This window comes from Physeter macrocephalus, chromosome 4 (assembly GCF_002837175.3).
Source record: "Physeter macrocephalus isolate SW-GA chromosome 4, ASM283717v5, whole genome shotgun sequence".
Taxonomy (NCBI): Eukaryota; Metazoa; Chordata; class Mammalia; order Artiodactyla; family Physeteridae; genus Physeter; species Physeter macrocephalus.
In genome coordinates this window covers 22,712,452-22,733,462 of record NC_041217.1, presented here as the reverse complement: position 1 = coordinate 22,733,462, position 21,011 = coordinate 22,712,452, and the positions used below count along the sequence as shown (strand labels likewise).

At 40.6% G+C, this 21,011-nt stretch overlaps 1 protein-coding gene across 2 annotated transcripts; it reads right to left on the bottom strand.

Annotated features, from left to right (window-relative positions):
• Nucleotides 1-1,492: 1,492 nt before the first annotated feature.
• On the bottom strand, nucleotides 1,493-20,251 carry CNIH4 (cornichon family member 4). 2 transcript variants are annotated; one of them, XM_007111473.2, is made up of 5 exons: nucleotides 20,116-20,251; nucleotides 16,603-16,671; nucleotides 8,673-8,785; nucleotides 4,771-4,911; nucleotides 1,493-1,690 (listed from the first exon to the last, which is right to left on the bottom strand). In XM_007111473.2, exons 1-5 carry the CDS (start codon nucleotides 20,182-20,184, stop codon nucleotides 1,663-1,665), a joined length of 420 nt encoding a protein of 139 aa, XP_007111535.1. In that variant the 5' UTR covers nucleotides 20,185-20,251; the 3' UTR covers nucleotides 1,493-1,662. The 2 variants fall into 2 exon arrangements, with proteins under 2 accessions (XP_007111535.1, XP_007111536.1); XM_007111474.3 differs by lacking the exon at nucleotides 1,493-1,690 and having other exon boundaries at nucleotides 4,771-4,864; nucleotides 20,116-20,232.
• Between the last annotated feature and the right edge of the window lie 760 nt (nucleotides 20,252-21,011).

Here is a 21,011-nt window from a genome sequence, read left to right as displayed (position 1 = left end):
TAGCTTGTTTATCTCTCAGTTCTAAGGATTTAAGTTCTCCAACAGCTTCATTGCTTTCAAAGCTTGAGCAGAACATTTAGAGGCACTGGAAGTTGTTAGGGATAAAGTCAGAGTTAAGTGACGACTGTTTTTTTTTTAATAGAGGAAGGTGCCTAAGAAGGAAAGGGTAAGAGAGATGCATCAAACTAACTTCTATGTTACAGCTTCTTGGCTCTTTGCCTGGAAGAAATACAAGATACCCCCAAGGAGCAATTTCTGAAGCTCCAAAGAGGCCAACAGAACCAAGTTTACTTTGCCTACCATTTCACCCTTCCTTTCACGTGTGGCCAGGGTATACCACCATCCTCAAAATGTGGGTCTATCCGTATAGGGAGTTTTGCTTGGTGCCTCTCCGGCTTCTGCCAAGGCTAGACCCAGTCCAGGGCCGAAAGGACATGCAACATTTGATATTTGGTGACCACACACCTTATGTGACTATCCAATTCTGCCTCAACAGAGTGAATAACCTCTTTGGACTCTGCCATAAAACACAGCCATGTTTTGCCTAAATGCCAGCGCCTAAGACGGCCACATTAAAACACAAACGAGCACTAAGAATAAACTGCCAGGTTCACTTCACCCAGCAAACAGAGCCGAAGAGGTTAACTGCTCTCAACAACTGCAAGAATTGACAAATATACCTCCAAGGAATCAAGTCTGGTTGGATACTGCTATGTCCATGAAATGGACAGTGGTCAGTGCAGCAGGACAGGAGTGCTACGGTTAATCAGACACCAAACAGAGCGCGGACAGGCTCAGTTTCACTGACACCGAATGACTGGCTACTCCTGCTTCTAATCTGATGAGCATCTTCTACCAAATCACCTCTCCAAACCCATTAAAAAAATATATCGGACAGATCAAATACAACTGGACCAATGAGAATACAAAACCAAGACAGAGCAAGAGCCAGTGGGAGTATATGGGTTTGAGGGCGATTGTGGAGGCAGTGGCTTTTAAATGAAAGCTCTTGATAAAGTTTTGCTTTTTTGGTTTATTTTCCTTTCTATAAGCAGGAATTACATCGTACGTGTAATGGCTTATAAGGGTTCACAAATTCAACAAAGAAATATATATTTTTTGAAATGTCATTTTCTGTTAACATTCTTGTGAAAAGACATTTGGCTTACAGTCCCATAAATCTGTAAACCATATTAAATACAGGAAGCTGCCGCAATATAGACAAAAGGGTAGTTTAGTTTCTTTCTTCCTTTGCCCAGACTAACAGTATTGCTTTGTATTCTGACTTTTCAGTAGACCTGAAGAGTCACTTTGCTCATCTATTACATTTTCCCTTTAAAGCGTGTCCTCTATTTCTTTGGCATGCAAGGCTGGAATGACAGTCCTGTTGCTACATACAAATAACTATCTTCAACATACAGATGATGAAAAACACCTTCACATGTTGGGGGTTCAGGCTAAAGTTGAGAACCAGAAAGCTACAAAAACTCAATTCAAGTTTTTTAAATACTTTATATGGTAAAAATACAGCAAAAATATTTTTTGTTCAAAGAGGAAAAAATATACTGCTATGGTCATGGTTCTAAGGATGATTTAAGTCGTCTCTGGCTCCTCAACTGTGCACTGTAGTGTAGGCTGACTTCAACTACGGCTTCTCCAGCTTCAGTCATTTATCAAAGCTAAAATCATACTGTGGAGAGAAGAAATTAATGTTACTAATGTTTCCTTAGGAATGTTCCTACAGAGTCTGGTCTGTCCAGACTTGCATCCCTAAGGCTCAGCAGGGAACACTCATTGAAGTAAAACGCAAAAGCAATCATTTACACCTAAAGGAAAGAATATCTATATTAGGGCATCAAGAGGCCCTAACGTTTTCACTAAAAGAAAAAAAACAAAAGAAAGAAAACTGGGGTAGAGGTGGAGGTAGGGAGCATAACCTAAAACCACTGTTGGACTCTAGTTTAGAGAAAACAAGCTATGTCTAGGAAAAACACTTTAATTCTCCATGGAGATCTTTGCACGTGTTGTTCCTGCTCCTGGAACCCCTCCTCTCATCCCCCATCAACCCAGTAACTTCCTCTCAGACTTCACGATCCGTCAGGCTCCAGCATGGCCTCTGGGAAGCCAGCCTCTCGGCCCAGGGCCGTTGCCCCGCCTCTTCCCGCACACCTCAGCTCATACCCACTTTCATACTCCAGGATGACACCCGCGTGCTGCAATCAGCAGGCTCCCAGCTTTGACGCATGGATTCTGCGCTGCTCCTTTTGTGTCACACACAGTGCCTTACACAGTGTCTTTGACACATGGCGGTCACTCAGTAAATACTCTGTTAAAACCACCACACTTAACAAGAGTAACAAGACTATCATTTTTTTTTACTGAAATCAGCCTTGCTATGCTGAGATCAAACGACTAAAACACAGAAATACCCTTACACTACTAATGGTATAAGTGATGTGTTGTCCAAATTTAAACAAACTAAGGGTATGCAGTGCACAGCACAAATTAATGGTAAGTAACCAATGTTTTTGAACATTTTGTTAGAGCTTACCAGAGGTCAACACAAACCAAGGTGCTTTATGCGCATTATCTCATTTAATCCACATCACAACCCCATGAGGCAGGTACTATTATTATCCCATTTTCAGATGAAGAAATTGAGGCACAGAGAGGATAAGAAACTTGCCCCAGGTCACACAGTGAGGGAGTGATAGATTACACCAGGCTGGCACCTAACCAAACACCAAAGGCATAGATTCCACCAATCTCTAAAGAAGATGGGAATTTTTTCCTTTAATTCTATTTAACAAACCCTGCATGTCTGCTATGTGCAAGGCACCACGCAAGAGGTGGCAGGCGATACAGAAGGAGCGGCATAAAGCCCTACATTAGAAACCGATGATTTAGAATAGTAAACACTTCTTAAAAACAGCAACCAAAGCTAAGAGAAAAGTGTTACAAGAACATCTGAGACTACTCTCCCATCCTGATCCCTTGAGCTACAAGGAACGCCAAGGGGGAAGGAAATAGCAACATGGCTAAAAATGACAAGCTGAGAAGGGAAGAGAAAAGAAAGAAAAAGAAAGGATGTATCCAGTGAGCAATGCAGCTACTCAGGCAAACCAGTTCTACTGGTTGCCTATCTTTTATTTCATTGTAAAGAACCATACCTTAAACCTGCCCCAAAATTGCTTCCTCATTCCTCCAATCCCCAGTCTTCAGTCCATCTTCCCACTGCTTTAAATTCAACAACTGAGAGGTAAGAAACTCTTGTCCATTTTTAAGTCCTAAGACTTTGGGTCTTACTAAGCAAGATACTGCTCCCTAATCCTACATTTACACCCAAAAGTGTGACTACATTAGCTTTGCTCCCAATGGCTCAAGAAGCTCATGTTATCAAGACCTAGGGGATGTCCACTCTAGTTTACTCTCCAAAGCATAAAACCTGGAGGGAAGAGAAGGATGAAGAAAGGATAACCACCTTGCTTTTTGTCTCCGACAAATAGAAGGGAACATATATGATGGTAAAGATACCTTCATATGGTTTGACTTTAAAAAGTAATAAAAATAAGAATAGGTGTATCATTGTATTCTTAATGTTAAATTTTGCTCTTTATTCTCCATCTTTAACGCTAGGATTAAAAATTAAGCACGTTAGCAATGAGGTACGGTATGAGAACCAGAAACTGTTATTAGTGTGGTTTTTTCTGCCTATTTTTTAAAATACAGAAAAGCAAATAAGATAAATAGTAAAAAGGAAACCACCTAAACTCTAATTTCAATCTAATCTGTGGGTGGAATTAGCATAGCATAAGGATTTTAGGAAGCCCGCTTTTTCAGGCAGAGGCTAAAATAAATGGCTCTGACTTCTAAGCTATTTCGCAGTTTTTTAAAACTCTTATCTTTGTACAGTTTCTAATTTATTAGGACTTTTTTGAGTGACAGAAGTTTAGTTCAGTACAAGTTTTTTCCTACTAGTCTTATGCCCATGTGAAAATTAAAATTTACCTCAGAAAAAAACCGGAATGATACAATTAAGCTTAGATACAAAAGTTAAGCTTGACTTTTAGCCTTTTAAAGGCTTAATCAAATCATAGACACATGACAATTTTTTTCTCTTCTTTGCTGTATTCTATGGGTCTATAATGGGAAAAGGAAAAGGTGGCATGTTATCTCTAAAACTTAAGGTAATAAATATAAGTTTAAACAGGACTGCATGAGGCTTCCAGTGTCTGACAGCCAATCCTTCATATTAATTCTTACTTCCAATCTAAATGGAAGACTGATGAAATTTTACCTGAACAGACCACTTGCATCCCGGAGAAAAGGCATCACACCTAAATTCCTTAATGCCAAGAAGAGCAGCTCAACGTGGATATAAGTTGTTGAGAGCTGCTGCCAGTGCTCTGATCCCCAGAAGACCCCGGAGTAGGGGACTCTCTGGGGGTACATATAGTAATGTTTGTAACAGGCAGTGAGACCTCACAGCTGGATACCAGGGGAGGGAAAGAACAGCAAAGACAGTTTTAAGCATGTTGATAGCCTCAACCGCTAAGGAATAACTAATAACACGGAGTAACTCTACTCCAGGTCAGACAGAATGGAATCCTGATTCAATGACGTGACACAAAAAATCTACACAGCCACAAGAAATTCACATAATCCCCCAAAGCTCTGCAATGTTAATACAAAATCCTACAGTACAGTAATACCTCACCCATCAAAAGCAGGCATATGGCATCCAGGAAAATGCCAGGACTGTAAACTCACCTATAAAGATACATGAAGAAACAGAGCAGGTGGAAACCAAGCTTGATCATGGCTTCTTTCATGTGTGACTTCAGCTGCCCTCGATTGTGTATTTCTGTTGGATCAAACACTCCCATGTTACCACTTGGCACCATAATGAACCTGGTAAATTAAAGGATGCACATACATTAGAAGGAAAATCAAATCATCAGCATAAATATTCAAAAATAAGTAAACCAGTAATAATCAACCTTCAAAAATGAACCAATCACAGCAGGCTTATATGACCAAATATGGACAGGGTATTATAATGATGTCACAGGCCATGACTTAGTCTTCCTTTGAAAATACTATTAATTTTAGGTGTAATTTCTGCCCTCTGAAACAAATACATTAACACTCTAGAGAAGGATATTTTATGCACTGAGACCCTTTTACCCATCTTCTGTAGAAAACTGCTGAATCAGTAATACCTATAGCTGTCTTCCATGAGACACAAATGAAGGGGGCCCCAAAACCAAACCAACTTTATCAAGTTCTTAGAAACTTCTTTATCTACAAGGTTCTAACTTAATTAATGCAATTCCCTTCACCTTTACAACATCTCTGTAAGTTGTCTTTATGTTTAACACTTACATCTTTGTGTCAAACATAATTATTCCCATTTCACAGATGACACTAAAAAGAGAGATTCTATATCCCAAATAGAATCATCTTTGGTGCTCCTGCTGATCAACAGATATGTCTCAATCTGCATGGTTAATAAACGGTACCTACTTTAAAAGAGCAATTTAAAGAAGACAGAACAGAAATGATTTAGAATAAATGTTACTGTGGTAAAATAAAACTCCTCTTCAGTTAAGACAATAAATGGAGAGTTCAGATGCAAACGCAGCGCCTAACTTTACATGACTCTTAAAAAATAGATTAAATTTAATTAAAATATAAATTTTATTTCAATTTAAATATTAAATTAAATAATAATATTTTGACAAGAGATGTACATTTTATAGTGATGGAGGTATGACCACAGTGGGGGAATGAGAACAGGGCTACAAAGTCAATACGGAACATAAAGGGCACAGTAAGCACACACTGAGTTCCAAATCCAGACCAATTCAACTCAGTGCTCCCACAGACTCAGACTCAGACTCAAACTTAAAAAAAAAACAATCTTGAAGATACTGTGTTTAACACACTATGGAGGCTTTGGGCCTCTTGAGATAACACATAACATTTCATATTTATTAAATACCACTGTGTATATAGTATTACATATGATAATCTTCTCCTTCTTCCCCAAATGATTCCTTTTACAAGTAAGAAAATTGGGGTACTTTGAGAGGATCAGTGAGTTTAAGCGTCTAGGCTTCTGCATCCCAACTGTGCCATCTGCACAGCATGCATGTCCTAACCTAGCACTGATCATGACCTCTTCCTTCTCTCATGTCCAAGCTTCTTCTAGTCCAACCTTGGGTTCCTCACTCTCGCCACACATTTGGTTTCTCAATTATGACTTCTGTGAAATGCAAATGGCTCTCTGAGTTTCACAAATCTTAAATTCTCCCCCAAATCCTAGTAGCCCATCTATGGCTGAATAAACGGTATATACGGTATTTACAAATGAATATCTGGATAGCATCTCAACTCAATACCTATTTTCCTCGACTTACAATACCTATTTTCCTCGACTTACAATGGTAAGTCGAGGAAATATCATCATATTATCATATTATATCATGATAAACCCATCGAAAATTGAAAATGCAATTAATACACCTAACCTACCAAACACCACAGCTTAGCCTAGCCTACCTTAACCATGCTCAGGACACTTACATTAGCCTACAGTTGGGCAAAATCGTCTAATACAAAGCCTATTTTATAACATTACAAGAGAGTTTCATACCGCATATCGCTAGTCCAGAAACAGATCAAAATTCAAAATTCAAAATACGGTTTGTACTGAAATGCGTATCATTCTCACACCATCATAAAGTCGAAAAATCAGAAGTCAAACTATTGTAAATCGAGGACCATCTGTAGTCTCAAAGAGTCTTATCCTTCTCTGACTGCTAGCTTATCTAACAGGAGTGTCACCACTTCCTCAGTAGTCCTTAAAAACTTTCTCTTACTCAATTCTGACTTCTTTCTTCATCTTTCATAGGCAGTAGGTTAAACTCTTGTCCATTCTTCCTTCCTATCACCACTTACATAGCCCTATCTTTTTCATTCCCACTATCACAACGCTATTCCAGTACTATATTATCTCACCCCCGTCTCTGAAATGGTTTCCCTACCTCCTGCCTCTTCTCCATCCAATCAATACTATATAATGCTTCCAGAAAAATCTTCCCAAAGCATAATTTATATCATGCCAACTTAGCTAATCAAAAACATATGCAGCAGATGTATAAAATAAGCTACAAGGATATACTGTACAACACAGAATATAACCAACATTCTATAATAACTATAAATGGAGTATAACCTCTAAAACTTGTGAATCACCATACTGTACACCTGTAACATATAATATTGCACATGAACTATAATTCAATAAAAAAGAAATTAATTAAAAACATATAGAGCAAAGAAGATATATGAATGGCTAATAAGCACATTAAAAAATACTCAACATCATTAGTCACTAGGGAATGTAAATTGAAACCACAATGAGATACCACTTCACATTCAATAAGACGGCTAAAATAAAAAAGACACAACAAAAAGTGTTGGCAGGGATGTGGAGAAACTGTAACCTTCCTACACAGTTGGTGGGAACGTAAAATAGTGCAGCTGCTTTTGAACACTCAGGTAGTTCCTCAAAAGGTCAAACCATAGTTACCACATGACCCAGCAATTCCACTCCTAAAAGAAATGAAATTATATGTCCACACAAAAATATGCACAGGAACATGAAAGGATGTTCAACATCACTAATCATTAGAGAAATGCAAAGCAAAACTACAGTGAGATATCACCTCACACCGGTCAGAACGGCCTTCATCAAAAAATCTACAAACAATAAATGCTGGAGAGGGTGGGGAGAAAAGGGAACCCTCTTGCACTGTTGGTGGGAACGTAAATTAATACAGCCACTATGGAGAACAGTATGGAGGTTCCCTAAAAAACTAAAAACAGAACTACCATATGACCCAGCAATCCCACCACTGGGCATAGACCCTGAGAAAACCATAATTCAAAAAGAGTCATGTACCACAATGTTCATTGCAGCTCTATTTACAATAGCCAGGATATGGAAGCAACCTAAGTGTCCACTGACAGATGAATGGATAATGATTCACTTTGTTATAAAGCAGAAACTAACACACCATTGTAGAGCAATTATACTCCAATAAAGACGTTAATAATAAAAAAAAGACACATGATTACATTGCATTTTGGTAAATTAAAAGAATAATTTTAACGAAAAAAAATGCACATGAATGTTCATAGTAGAATTATTCATAACAGGCAAAAAGTGGAAACAACTCAAATGCCCATCCATTGCAAATGGATAAACAAAACGTAGTATTGCCATACAATGGAATATTATTCCACAATAAAAAGGAATAAAGTACTGATACATGACACGGCATGGATGAACCCTGAAAATATTATGCTAAGTGAAAGAAGCCATAAAAGATCACATATTGATCTCTTTTAAATGATATGTCTGTCCAGAACAGGTTATTTTACAAAGACAGAAAGTAGAATAGCAGTTGACTAGAGCTGGGGGAGGGGAGTGACTGTTAAAGGACAGGGATTCTTTTGGGGGTGATGAAAATGTTCTTAAATATGTTGTGGTGATGGTTGCTTACATCTATAAATATACCAAAAACATATTGGATAGTATAGTTTAAATGGGTGAACTTTATGCTACCAGTACTCATATATATAAGTAAACAAACTGTACTCACCGATATATATTCCAAGTGGCAACAGGCAAGTTGAGAAGGAAGATGAACCAGTGCAATGAAATGAGCATTAATACAGTGACAACAGTATGGCCAACCAATTCTGGAATTACCCACTGCAAGGGAAGAACACAGTATTACATCTCACTGCTGTGTCCTTCCGGAATGTACATGTTACTTGAATTTAAATCAAAGAAAGTACAGAGAATTTCCAAGCTAGTGTTTCAAGATTATTTTTAGGCTCGGATGTCCCAGATTTGCATACTGCTATCACTGCTTACCCAGTGCAAATAAATCAGGACACAGCTTAAAAATAATGCACTTAGGGCTTCCCTGGTGGCGCAGTGGTTAAGAGTCCACCTGCCGATGCAGGGGACACGGGTTTGTGCCCCGGTCCGGGAAGATCCCACATGCCACGGACCGGCTGGGCCCGTGAGCCGTGGCCGCTGAGCCTGCGCATCCGGAGCCTGTCCTCCGCAACGGGAGAGGCCACAGCAGTGAGAGGCCCGCATACAGCAAAAAAAAAAAAAAAATGCACTTAGTCTTTAATTACATTTTATCCTAAGCTAAGATTCAGATTCATTCTCTAAGCAGGTACAAATGACAACTAGAGAAAAAATAGAGTATTATTTACTTTCTATTCCAATATCTGTGCTAAAGCCTCTTACTCTAATTTGGGATGGTTTATATCCACATACATGCTGCGTTTCAGGTCAGAATACTGATCCTAAACATTTCCAAGCTCCAGAACCCTGAGGGAAATCATCTCACATCCACCAAAAAAAAAAAAAAAAAAAAAAAAAAAAGTACTTTAACAGCTTACAATATCAACTCAAAGTTAAACAAATATGATAATGGACCAGGATAACAGAATCCCAGACTATTGGCTTTATAGCACTCAGTGCCCTTATCTATGCTCTTTGTTTATTGTGTAATATTCTAGTTCTCATATATCAACAGCTATTGTGGCAGGTTCTCAATTCACCAATAGTTTTCCTCTCCTATGAGTAGAGATTTTTCTTTTAATGGAAGTTAATAGCTAGTATTTATGGAGCCACAAACTGGCACTCCCAACTTATAGAAATGAGGAAAATAAAATTCAAGAGAGATTAAGTAAATTGCCCAAGGTCACACAGCTGCTTAGTGGCAGAGCTATATAAGAGAAGCCCAGACACACTGGCCCCAGGTCTCTTGCATTTAGATTTCAGATACTTTTTTTTCTTTTTTTGGCGGGTGAGGGTGTCACTCTGCGAGGCCTGCAGGATCTTAGTTCCCCAACCAGGGACTGAACCCACGCCCTGGGTAGTGAAAGCACGGAGTCCTAACCACTGGACCACCAGGAAATTCCCTTAGATACTTTTTTTGGCTGCATTGGGTCTTTGTTGCTGCGCGCAGGCTTTCTCTAGTTGTGGCGAGCGGGGGCTACTCTTCGTTGCCGTGCGCGGGCTTCTCATTGTGGTGGCTTCTCTTGTTGCAGAGCACAGGCTCTAGGCTTCAGTAGTTGCGGTTCGCGGGCTCTAGAGCTCAGGCTCAGTAGTTGTGGTGCACGGGCTTAGTTGCTCCACAGCATGTGGGATCTTCCTGGACCAGGGCTTGAACCTGTGTCCCCTGCATTGGCAGACGGATTCTCAACCACTGCACCACCAGGGATATCCCACTTTTTCTTAATAAACAAAGAAGAAGGGCCTTAAACCTAATTTGCAATCATCAACCAGAACTTATTTTAATACGTAAATGCTTTTTTTTTTCTTTTTTTGCAGTACGCGGGCCTCTCACTGCTGTGGCCTCTCCCGTTGCGGAACACAGGCTCCGGATGCGCAGGCTCAGCGGCCATGGCTCACGGGCCCAGCCACTCCGCGGCATGTGGGATCTTCCCGGACCGGGGCACGAACCCGCGTCCCCTGCATTGTCAGGCGGACTCTCAACCACTGCGCCACCAGGGAAGCCCCCGTAAATGCATTTTTAAAGTGTAACCAATTTAACATAATGCTAATATGTGTAAGCTGCAAAATCAGATAAACCTGGAGTAAAACTCATGCTCTATCCTATTTATTAGCTGTACAATTTTAGGAAGTTACCTACCCTCTCTAAATCATGATTTTCTCATCTGTAAAATGGAGATAATAATACTTACACCTCATGAGGTTGTTTTAGAGAATTAGATAAAATAATATATGTAAGCCACACACAAAGTAAGCACTCAATAAATGTTAGCTGATGTTACCACTACTCCCCTCCATGCTATCAGACTCACATAGAAGTAGCTTTCAAACTTTGGATTTCTTACTGTGGGCTGCATTTTGGTTTACATAAACAAAAACCTGAAACAAAAGTTTCAGGAAGCGATACTTGACCTTATTACACTTGGATACTAACTTTCTACCAAGCTCTCTGTTCTCTTTCTCTTCCCTCCTTAATAGTGTGTTCTTCCCCTAACTTAGGGGTAAGAAGCACTAGGCTTATTTCACCCAGACAGGAGTTTGAAAGATTCTTCTCTGGAGTAACTTAATGGCACAAGAGAAAACACCTACAAAAAAACTGCTATTTCAGGTACCCCCAAAAAAGGTAGACACCAACTACCCTCAGTGAAGTCTTACCTACCAGTCAGTCAACAGCCTGGACCACCCAATGAGCTTCCAATAAGTATTTTAGTGCCTTACTCTAAAGTATGACTAGATAGCCATGTATCAGAAATTGAGGAAAGCCCTCAATATAAAAGAAGGGGGAAAAACAAAGAGAAAGGAACTTGGAAAAAAACAGATATAATGTAGGAAGCAGAAGGAAATTTCAAAACTACTATAATCAATATCCTTGAGAACGAAGAGAACAAAAAGCTCTTAGAAATTAAAAATTTGACACAAATGATATACATACAAGAAAATTCAGAAGATAAAACAGAGGAAATCTTAAAACAAGAAGGTAGAAAAAAAACAAAGGGACAAAAATAAGAAAAAAGAAGAACTGGGAGAGCAATCCAGCAGATAAATTATCCAGCAAATCCATGTTGCTGAAAGAGAAGAGAGAAGTAGAAGGGGGAGACGTTATCAAAGAAAGAAGTAGAAGAAAATTTCCCAGATTGAAAGAACCTCGCAGATGCCCAAAACAATGAGTGAAAAAGGCCTAAACAAAGGTATACCACTGCAAAATTCCCAAACACCAAGGATTACCGTAAATAAACCCAACCAAGGATAAAGGTTAAGATTCTAAAACTTCTGGAGAGGATGGAGGTAGGGGTGGGAGGAGAGGGAAGAGAGAGATCCCATCAAAAGGATAAGAAACCAAAATGGCACCAGACTTCCCAACTTGAACAACACTAGAAGTTAAGACCTTGACCAAGCAAACTCTGAAAAAAAATCTTTTCTAACCTAGAATTCTATACTCAGAGAAACTATCAATCAAGGGAAAGGATAAGACATTTTCAAACATGCAAGTTCTCAAAATTTAATTCCTATGTACCAAATCTCAAGAAGCTACTCCAGCAAAATGAGGTAGTAAGCCAAGAGAAAGGAAGATATGATTTCCAAGAATCAGGAGATCCAACCAGGAGTCCCAGGATGGAGGCTGTGAAACAGGCCTAAAGAGCAACCAGTCCAGACTATAGCAAGAGGATGTAGGTCTTGAGGAGAAATGTCACCTAGAAAAAAACAACTGACAGATTATTTTAGCATGTTTGAACCATGCAGAAAATAGTACTGAAGGGCTTTAAAGATGTTATCTGAAAAGACAAAGCTATGCGGAAAAAAAAAATTAGAAAGAAAAATAAGATCACTGTCTACCATAAGGCTCGGCAATAAAAAATGTTTATATAATACAATAGTACATCATAATGATATAAACATTGAATATGAACTTAAAAAGAAAATAGAAAAATAGGAGAGATGTTTAGAAAGGGGTACCTAAGAACTAAATCTACCATATTGACTCAGAAGTCAATAGGTAATATGTAAAATTGATAAATCAAGAAATAGTGGGAGGGACTTCCCTGGTGGCGCAGTGGTTAAGAATCCACCTGCCAGGGCTTCCCTGGTGGCGCACTGGTTGTGAGTCCGCCTGCCGATGCAGGGGATGCGGGTTCGTGCCCCGGTCCGGGAGGATCCCACATGCCGCAGAGCGGCTGGGCCCGTGAGCCACGGCCGCTGAGCCTGCACGTCCGGAGCCTGTGCTCCGCAACGGGAGAGGCCACAATGGTGAGAGGCCCGCGAACCACAAAAAAAAAAAAAAAAAAAAAGAATCCACCTGCCAATGCAGGGGACATGGGTTCAAGTCCTGGAATGTAGGAAGCAGAAGGAAATTTCAAAACTACTATAATCAATATCCTTGAGAACGAAGAGAACAAAAAGCTCTTAGAAATTAAAAATTTGACACAAATGATATACATACAAGAAAATTCAGAAGATAAAACAGAGGAAATCTTAAAACAAGAAGGTAGAAAAAAAACAAAGGGACAAAAATAAGAAAAAAGAAGAACTGGGAGAGCAATCCAGCAGATAAATTATCCAGCAAATCCATGTTGCTGAAAGAGAAGAGAGAAGTAGAAGGGGGAGACGTTATCAAAGAAAGAAGTAGAAGAAAATTTCCCAGATTGAAAGAACCTCGCAGATGCCCAAAACAATGAGTGAAAAAGGCCTAAACAAAGGTATACCACTGCAAAATTCCCAAACACCAAGGATTACCGTAAATAAACCCAACCAAGGATAAAGGTTAAGATTCTAAAACTTCTGAGAGGAGGGAGGTAGGGGTGGGAGGAGAGGGAAGAGAGAGATCCCATCAAAAGGATAAGAAACCAAAATGGCACCAGACTTCCCAACTTGAACAACACTAGAAGTTAAGACCTTGACCAAGCAAACTCTGAAAAAAAATCTTTTCTAACCTAGAATTCTATACTCAGAGAAACTATCAATCAAGGGAAAGGATAAGACATTTTCAAACATGCAAGTTCTCAAAATTTAATTCCTATGTACCAAATCTCAAGAAGCTACTCCAGCAAAATGAGGTAGTAAGCCAAGAGAAAGGAAGATATGATTTCCAAGAATCAGGAGATCCAACCAGGAGTCCCAGGATGGAGGCTGTGAAACAGGCCTAAAGAGCAACCAGTCCAGACTATAGCAAGAGGATGTAGGTCTTGAGGAGAAATGTCACCTAGAAAAAAACAACTGACAGATTATTTTAGCATGTTTGAACCATGCAGAAAATAGTACTGAAGGGCTTTAAAGATGTTATCTGAAAAGACAAAGCTATGCGGAAAAAAAAAATTAGAAAGAAAAATAAGATCACTGTCTACCATAAGGCTCGGCAATAAAAAATGTTTATATAATACAATAGTACATCATAATGATATAAACATTGAATATGAACTTAAAAAGAAAATAGAAAAATAGGAGAGATGTTTAGAAAGGGGTACCTAAGAACTAAATCTACCATATTGACTCAGAAGTCAATAGGTAATATGTAAAATTGATAAATCAAGAAATAGTGGGAGGGACTTCCCTGGTGGCGCAGTGGTTAAGAATCCACCTGCCAGGGCTTCCCTGGTGGCGCACTGGTTGTGAGTCCGCCTGCCGATGCAGGGGATGCGGGTTCGTGCCCCGGTCCGGGAGGATCCCACATGCCGCAGAGCGGCTGGGCCCGTGAGCCACGGCCGCTGAGCCTGCACGTCCGGAGCCTGTGCTCCGCAACGGGAGAGGCCACAATGGTGAGAGGCCCGCGAACCACAAAAAAAAAAAAAAAAAAAAAGAATCCACCTGCCAATGCAGGGGACATGGGTTCAAGTCCTGGCTACTGAGCCCACGTGCCACAACTACTGAAGCCCGCGCGCCTAGAGCCCATGCTCCGCAACAAGAGAAGCCACCGCAATGAGAAGCCCGCGCACCACAACGAAGAGTAGCCGCCGCTCACCACAACTAGAGAAAGCCCACACACAGCAACAAAGACCCAACACAGCCAAAAATAAATAAATAAATAAATAAAAATAAATTTATAAAACAGAAATAGTGGGAGTTCTCTGGTGGCCTAGTGGTTACAATTCTGGGCATTCACTGCCATCGCCTGGGTTCAATCCCTGGTCGGGGAACTGAGATACCGCAAGCCACACAGCACAGCCAAAAAAAATGAAAAAGAAATAGTAGTGCAAGCACATTGAGAAATATGGATATAAATATCAGAAAAATGGGCTTCCCTAGTGGCGCAGTGGTTGAAAGTCCGCCTGCAGATGCAGGGGACACGGGTTCGTGCCCTGGTGCGGGAAGATCCCACATGCCGCGGATCGGCTGGGCCCGTGAGCCATGGCCGCTGAGCCTGTGCTCCGCAACGGGAGAGGCCACAGCAGTGAGAGGCCCGCGTACCGCAAAAAAAAAAAAAAAAAATCAGAAAAAAATTAACAGCTCAAGTGTTGAAATCAGTTGCCCCTAAAAAGCAAGGCAGATAGGATTTAAAAGGGTCAGGAAGTGACTGCTGTTTTTCACTACAAGCTTTGGAATACCTCTGACTTTAGTTGTATGCAAGTATAACTTTCACAAAAACAAAAATTAACGTTAAAAAAACTACTTAACTTCAAACTGAAGGAGTAACTTTCTCAACAGAAGAATCCAGGTAATCTTTTTTTGTGTGTTTAGATTTGTATTTTTGTAAAAGAAAACCCACAAAGTACCCACCTAAAATACTGAGTAAGCAAGAAATATAAAAAGAAATACAATCCATCTGAAAAAATATATATATTAGATGGATCTACCTATCAGTATAAAATCATTCTTCTAAAGATGAGGAGGCCTAATCAACCATACTTCAATTTTTTAAAAAAGCAGAGGACCCTGCCTGCCACACAGCAGGAACTCAATTTGTTTAAAATTAATTAAATTTCAATTTTTAAAAAATTAAAAATAAAGATCAACCACTGCGCCACCAGGGAAGCACCATACTTCAATTTTTTAAAAAAGCAGAGGACCCTGCCTGCCACACAGCAGGAACTCAATTTGTTTAAAATTAATTAAATTTCAATTTTTAAAAAATTAAAAATAAAGATGAGGAGGCCTGAAACTAATGCAATGTTACATGTCAATTATATCTCAAGAAAAAAAAAGAACTCTGAAAGCATAGCAGATAAACAAAATCTTTTATTTAAATCTATCACTATATTAAACCATGTTCTGGAAAATTGGGAAGGAAGGAAGGGAGGGAGGGAGAGAAGGAGGGAGGGAGGGAAGGAGGAAGGAAGTAAGGAGGGAAGGAGAGGAGAGGAGAGGAGGAATATAATTTACTAGAAATTTCAATTTTCCAAGTGTAACTTCATTTCCGTCATGGGCCAAAGAAACTTAAGTAGACTGAAGATGTGAAAAGACCCATGAGAATAATTTTTAGGTCAAGCCAAAAAGCACTTCTCAGTATTGTATTTTTATATGAACTTTTATATCCAGAAAACTTTTCTGTCTGCTCATCTCATAAAATGAATTAGGACCAACTGGTTTCCCCATATCTAAATGAGCTGGGAAATTCAGAGTTTTATCGCCAATATAAAGTTCCAACTACATACTAAAGGTAAAATGGCCTTAAAACAAATCAACTAATTCCATTTCTCAAGGAGCCACAAAAAGGTCCTCTTTCATTCAACAAGAGACAGACTGAGCTTTTTCCCATGAGCAGGGAGGAGGGGGTTTGGACACAGAAGACAAAAACAATTAACTGATAAGGAACCTTCACCTAGTCTGAGTAATGATGTTGTCCATTGTGGACAAAGGGACAAGGAAAAAGAGTAAAGAAACAAAATTTCAAGTTAGGTCTTTTGATAGTTTCATGATCTAAAAATATTGCAAAGCACGGTAGTTCCACCAACATTCCAATGAATATCAAATACACATATGTTGACTATCTATAATTATCTCTAACACAGAAAATGGAGAACTGTCTTCAATGCCAGAAAATGAGGAAAGAAATGTCTTACCTTGTTTAATTTCGAGCAACATGATCTAGCATTAATGTAATCACATTCTAAATCAGACAATGTAATTATCTGACAATCAAGATAAGGAATTATTAGACTTCTCTTATAACAACTATTTAAGTTTCAGAAAGCAATCCCAGTTGCAAAGCAGAATTAGATTTGACTTGAAAAGATTAAGTTATTTCCTTAAAAGTTCATTTATTAGACAACTAAATTTTCTCACTTATGTTCCTTCAGCAAGTGATTTGCACAAAATAATCCTCTTATTATGCACAATTCTAATGTGACCCATACCAGAACATTCAACCTGGATTCCTCAAATGTCAAAGTGGCCAAAAGAAATGGAAAATATGACCTATATAAACAGTTTAAATGTTATAAACCTGAATTCCCAATAGTAGAAAAATAGTGTTTATTTATGATATATTCATAAAATGTCTTTGAAGACTTAAGATATGAAAAATAAATAGGATATAAAACTATAAACTCAGCTTGGTCATATGTTAGCAGTGGTTATGTCTTGAAAGTTGGATTACAGATGGTTTGTTTTCCCAATACTTTTCTCTATAACCAAACTTTCCATAGTAAACATATATTATACTGGACTTAAACAAAAAATGGGTTTTAGTACAAAATATAAACTTACAAATAAAAATGTGAGGGACAGATAGACATAAAAAGTCTTCAATTGAATGTGTGGTATTTACTTTAAAATGCATCCCCAGCCTCCCCACAATAGTTGGGAAAAAAATGAAAAAGAACGGCAAAATGTTGAAAATCACTGAAGGTGAGCATCAGAAACATGGGGTTTATTACACTACTCTCTCTACCTTTATGTTCGAAAATGTCCAATAAAATAGGTAAAAAGAAATGTTCTCAACTAAATTCTATACATTTCCATATGGATAGTCCCCCTATCACCTCAACCCAGCCAAAGTCAAAAGCATCACTTTCTCCACAAATTGTTCCACCTCCAGTTTGTTTTATTTCTGTCAATGACACAAGCATCATTTGCCCAGGCTCAAAATATGGAAAGTTATTTCTACCTTCTGTTTCATATCTCAGAATCAATCATTACCAGGTCCTATCAATCATTTCTTTTTAACACCACTCACATTAATCCCTCTTTCACCTGTCCACAATTAGTGTCCCATTCCAGATCCAAATGAACCCATTCCCTAATGGTTTCTTACCTTCCAATCTTTCCTGTTTCCAACCCACTCTACAGACTTATCTTCATAATACACCACTTTGTTTATGTCAAAAATTTTCAATGGCTCCCTATTGCCTAGAGGATAAAAATGACAGCCCTCCTCTCCTTAACATTCAAACCCTCCAAAATCTAATCTAATCTGGCCTTTCCAAACCTGACCTGCTGCCGCCAAAATCAACCTTGTGCTCCAGATGGCCTATTCCTCCATCACCCAGAAATGCCATGAACACACCCTTCTCTGCACCTTTGCTGTTGCCTGTGTGATTTTGAACATCCGCCCCTTTCCTTCTCTGCAGGTTTCCTTACTGGTTCGAAGTCCAGAAAAACTCTTATCCCTACAGAATGTATACCCAATTATTTTCCACCTCTTGGCTCTAATATTAAGCTAGTACAACTATCCAAAAATACAATACAATATGCTGAATTTCATCAAAACACATCCTGAATGTACCTTAATATCTAAGTCCAACACTCCACCTAACATGTTTCTATGTACATAAATTGGCATAAACAAGGCTTTTTTTTTTTTTTGGCTGTGCCGCCCGACTTGCAGAATCTTAGTTCCCTGACCGGGGATGGAACCCGGGGCCCCCCTGCAGTGAGCGCACCAAGTCCTAACCACTGGACCGTCAGGAAATTCCCTAACCAAGGCTATTTTAAATTATCAAGACTAGTTTTCCAAACTGCAGTAAGATAAATCCAACTTTCAGTTCCCTGAACTTAAGCTCCCGTTCCTTATGCCACAAGAGAGATGTAGGTCATCAAAACTTCCTAAGTGATGCTGCCCTTTCAGTCAGTTCGCCAAGCCTAATAAAAGTCAGCGTTCTCCTCGTCAGAAATCATCAGTTAAAGTAAAAACTGCTGCTCAATGCAGGGTAGGGAGGGAAGGCAGAGCAATATTTACTAAACACTGGCCATGGGGTAGGCATTGTGCTGCTAGGTGCTTAACACACCCTCATTGTGCACACACCTATCTGGGAAGTAAACATTTCCCCCCATTTTAAAGATAAGAAAACTGAGGCTTAGAGAGGTGAAGTAATGTGCATAGCAAATAACTAGCTGAGCAAGGAGTCCTGATTGCAAGTTTTGTCCCTTCCCACTTCAACAAGTTGCCAGGCCATAACAAAGCATGAAGCCACACTGAAAACATACTCTGTACAACCATCCTAAAGCCAGAATGCTCTGGCAAACAAAAAGTTTAATTCTGTCAGAAAGGGACACATTAATTTCCAAGGGAAAAAAATACAATGCAGAGCTTCTCATGTTTTTTCTTCGCTTACATTTAATTACTTAAAATTGGACTGTGCATTGTATCATTGGGTGACAACTAAGACTAGAAGCTCCCTCGAGAGTAGAGTTGTAGCCCACACGCCTTCTAGAGTGCTAGGTTCAAAGACCATTTATTAGCCTGGAAAATACAGTTTGAATACTGTAGCACGAACAGCGATACAAAATACAGAAGTTTTAAACATGGGTCGACACAGAAAAGTGTAAAAGCTGATAAACGACTGAGAACTAAATTACGTGTACAGTTGCTGAATTTACAGATCTGCAACCGACAGGGGCAACCGAAATAATCAGCTGCAGCTGGTTTCTAAAACAAACCCTTCCCACCACTCCCCACGAAAGGGCATCGCGAAGGAAACACTTCACCCGTTTTTGAAATGAGTCAACTCCTGGATGTGAAAGGTCGCTACAAGTTCCAACACCCGCGAGAACAAAGGGGCGGGCAGCGGGGGTGTTGCCCAGAGAATGACAAGAGGCGCCAAATCGCCTCCGCCGAGCTCAGCGCGGGACAGTCCACTAGCGACCACCCCTGGGACATGAGCCGTCGTTCTCGGGACCCCCAGCAGCCGGCGAAGGGCCGGCCTAGGGGAGCTGCAAGAAAAACCACAACCCTGATCTCTCCAGGGCCCAAAAAGAGGAAAACCGCGACCCCTCTCTCCTGAGGACCACAAGGGGAGGCCAAGTGCCAGCCCCCGCGCAGGGCAGAGCGGGTCCGGGCGTCATAGGGGCGAGGGGCGAGCGGCAGCGGGCAGGCCGGGCCGGGGCGCTTCGAGAGAAAGGCCCGCTCGGACCCCTGGGTGAGGGGCGAAGTTGGGCAGCCGGGGTCCTCCTCCCGCCCGGGCTCGCCACATCGGTCCGGCGGGCCGGGCCAGCGCCCAGGGTACCCGCGGCGGCCGCCGGCCGCCTGCCTTGCTCCCTCGCACCTGCCCTGGCCCCCACCCAGGCCCACCCCCAGCCTATTCCCTGGGGTGGAGGGCCCCAGGTCGGCCTCCGCCCGCCTCAGGCAAGGATACGAAGTACACTGAGAGGAAGATAAGCGCGCAACAGTCAAGGAGAGAGAAGACGAATACGACCGCCTCCATTCTCCTCCGCCACCGACCGCGCCGCTCCTTCCGTCAAACTGGCTCTGGTGCCCGGACCAGCCCCGCCCCGCCCCTCCCCGTCCCCTGATAGGCCCTTGCCCCTGCTTGTTGGGGCAACACAGTCCCCTCCTCCGGGACGCCGCATGCCGGGAGTTGTAGTCTTTTTTTCCAAAACCTCTACCGCCGTGAGTCTGATGCACGCTGGGAAATGTAGTTCAGTAGTGCGAATACCTATCAAAGCGGTAGGCCGGGTCTCTATCCTAAATCTGATATTTCCAAAAATGGGACAAGCAATTAGTCAACGAGTATTTACTGATCTCTTGTAATCTTCTGGATACGCGGTAGAACTTCTTTGCCATGTGCTAAATTTTCTTTCGATTCCGCACTGGACCCACTGGATCCCCTGACTTGGGAATGGTAAGAGGTTTTCATCTCAAAGCACAAGTCTAACCTCAACACTCTTGGCTTGACAGTTGAGACTTGCCCTTCCTGATCTCAATTTCTCCGGGGATTTCACAATCCCTTGCTTGTTCTCTGTTACAGCAATGTTTCTCTCCACTCTAGATTTTAAGATCTTAAAAAATTGAATATATTGTCTTATCCATTCATTTAACACAGGTTTACCGACTCCACTCCATATGCTAAGAACTGCTCTAGACTCCAGAGATACAGAAATGAATAAGGCAGACAGATGCTGCTCTTATCAGGTAGGTGGGTGGGAGGAACAGACAATAAGCTAGCAAGTAAATACAGGAAAAAGATAATTTCAAAGGGTTATAAGCTCTATGAACAAACTATATCAAAGTCATACATTCATTCAACCAATA

Bases quoted from the DNA above. Each gene is read 5' to 3' on its own strand.
- CNIH4 (XM_007111473.2), bottom strand. From the start codon at position 20,184: ATGGAGGCGGTCGTATTCGTCTTCTCTCTCCTTGACTGTTGCGCGCTT. The intron at 8,786-16,602 runs GTAAGACATTTC...CTTCCCTTGCAG, and splicing joins GTTGCTCGAAATTAAACAAG to TGGGTAATTCCAGAATTGGT. The intron at 4,912-8,672 runs GTGAGTACAGTT...TTAATTTACCAG, and splicing joins GCCACTTGGAATATATATCG to GTTCATTATGGTGCCAAGTG.